At 35.7% G+C, this 1,870-nt stretch overlaps 1 protein-coding gene across 1 annotated transcript in view; it reads left to right on the top strand.

Moving 5' to 3' along the window:
• Window positions 1–292: 292 nt before the first annotated feature.
• Window positions 293–1,870, top strand: part of YES1 (YES proto-oncogene 1, Src family tyrosine kinase) — a 15,936-nt gene continuing 14,358 nt past the window's right edge. The window contains 1 exon segment of the mRNA XM_010010359.1: window positions 293–557. Within this exon segment, the coding sequence (XP_010008661.1) occupies window positions 293–557 (265 nt within the window).

Here is a 1,870-nt window from a genome sequence, read left to right as displayed (position 1 = left end):
GGGAAAAAGAATAACTCAAATATGCTGTTAGTATGTGAAGCTGTCAGTGAAAAGAATTAGGTCTCTTCTAGTCTGGAAGGGCATAGATTTTATTCCAGAACTCTTTCATTAGATTTTATAGTCTGCATGTGGTAGTAATTGCTTGTGGGTTGTTTCAGGTTTTTTTAAACAGTAAAAAGTCAGCATTTTTGGTAACTTTTTGGGAACCTTCTGCGTTAATTATCGAAAGACAACATGGAAATGAATTCTTCTTTTGTTTTTCTTTTCCCCTCTCATTCTCACAGGAGCAACCATGGGGTGCATTAAAAGCAAAGAAGATAAAGGTCCAGCCATGAAATACAGAACTGATAATACTCCAGAACCTGTTATTTCCCACGTCAGCCATTAAGGATCAGACTCCAGCCAAGCAACACAGTCACCGTCAATAAAGGGATCAGCAGTTAATTTTAATAGTCATTCCATGACTCCTTTTGGAGGGCCCTCAGGAATGACACCCTTTGGAGGAGCATCATCTTCATTTTCAGCTGTGCCAAGTCCATATCCTAGTACTTTAACAGGTGAGCGTTACATAAAATGATGATATTATTATAATTTATTATTATTATCATATTAAAAAGATGATATGATCCCTTGCCACACAGAAATAAATTACAAGTTTTAAATAAATTGCCTTTTAGGGATTTCTGATTTTCAGTATCTTTACTGCTCAGATAATAATTCATCCCATATTCACTAGTGACTGCGGTTTGGGGCTTGAGTGTTTTGGCTTTTGGTTTGGGAGGGGGATTAGGATCACAGCACAGAGAAATTCAAGACTTATTAAAGGTAATAATGGGACTAGTTGATCAAACTGTGTTAAAAGCTCTAGGCTGTTGAAGGGATGCACATGGGATGACTGTAAGCTTTTGGAGAGAGGCGCAAAATGAAAAACGCTTCAAATTCAGGAAATTGGGATTTTTTAACTGATTTTCAGACATACTTGATTTAGCCATAAATTACTTATACTAGTGCAGCATTGAATCTCTTCATTTATAAAGCTAAACAGAATATGCAGTATATTCTGTGTATTTTACTGTATGAACAATGTGTGTGAAACAAAATAGCAGAATTCTCATTGTCAGTGGCCATATTAAATCCAAAGTTTAAAATGTAAAAATAAAATTTACAAGGTGCAAAGACCTTCTTGGCTGAGATTAAAATGCTGTATTTTCAGGGACTTAATAAGCAATATGTATATTTGATGTTATAAACCCACCTTTATATCAGTGTCTTAATACTTCATTACAAAAATAGGGATTTTGTATACATGGCTAACTTCAGTAGTTTTTCTGAATATTTTTGAGAGGAAGAAAAAGTAATTCTAGAAGTTTTGCACAGATACTTCACAAAACACGGTAAATAATTCCTTATTAGACTATTTCTAGTTTTCTCACAAACTTTTCATGTTAACACAAATAAAAGTTTGCCTCATTACAGTGGCATTTAAAATCTTTTAAACAGAAGAAATTTGAGATCTGTGAAAACCCACTGTGACCTTGACAATAAGTAATTCAGGAAACCAAATATAAATTGTCAGGTAATGATCACCTCATATTCCCAGTTTGGGAATTCAGTAAAAATCAAATAATTAAAATGAGCATCTATCCTGTCTCAAAATTTTTGAGTCAGCTCTGAATCCCTGTTTTGGATGAACATATGCTTCATCTGCCCCAAGAATCTACGCGTATGTGTTCTTACTGGTTCTTTGCTCATGTGGGAATCTGCAGCAGTGTGTGCAGGCACTCCTGGGCATTACCAGACATCAGGGAAGTAGACCCCACCAGGTACCACAAATCCTGTGCTGCAGAGACCAGGAGGGATGTTCTCTTGC

Source organism: Nestor notabilis, unplaced genomic scaffold, assembly GCF_000696875.1.
Source record: "Nestor notabilis isolate BGI_N333 unplaced genomic scaffold, ASM69687v1 scaffold11752, whole genome shotgun sequence".
In the NCBI taxonomy this organism is placed as follows: domain Eukaryota; kingdom Metazoa; phylum Chordata; class Aves; order Psittaciformes; family Psittacidae; genus Nestor; species Nestor notabilis.
The sequence above is the reverse complement of the archived record's forward strand: the minus strand, read 5'-3'. Positions and strand labels throughout refer to the sequence as shown.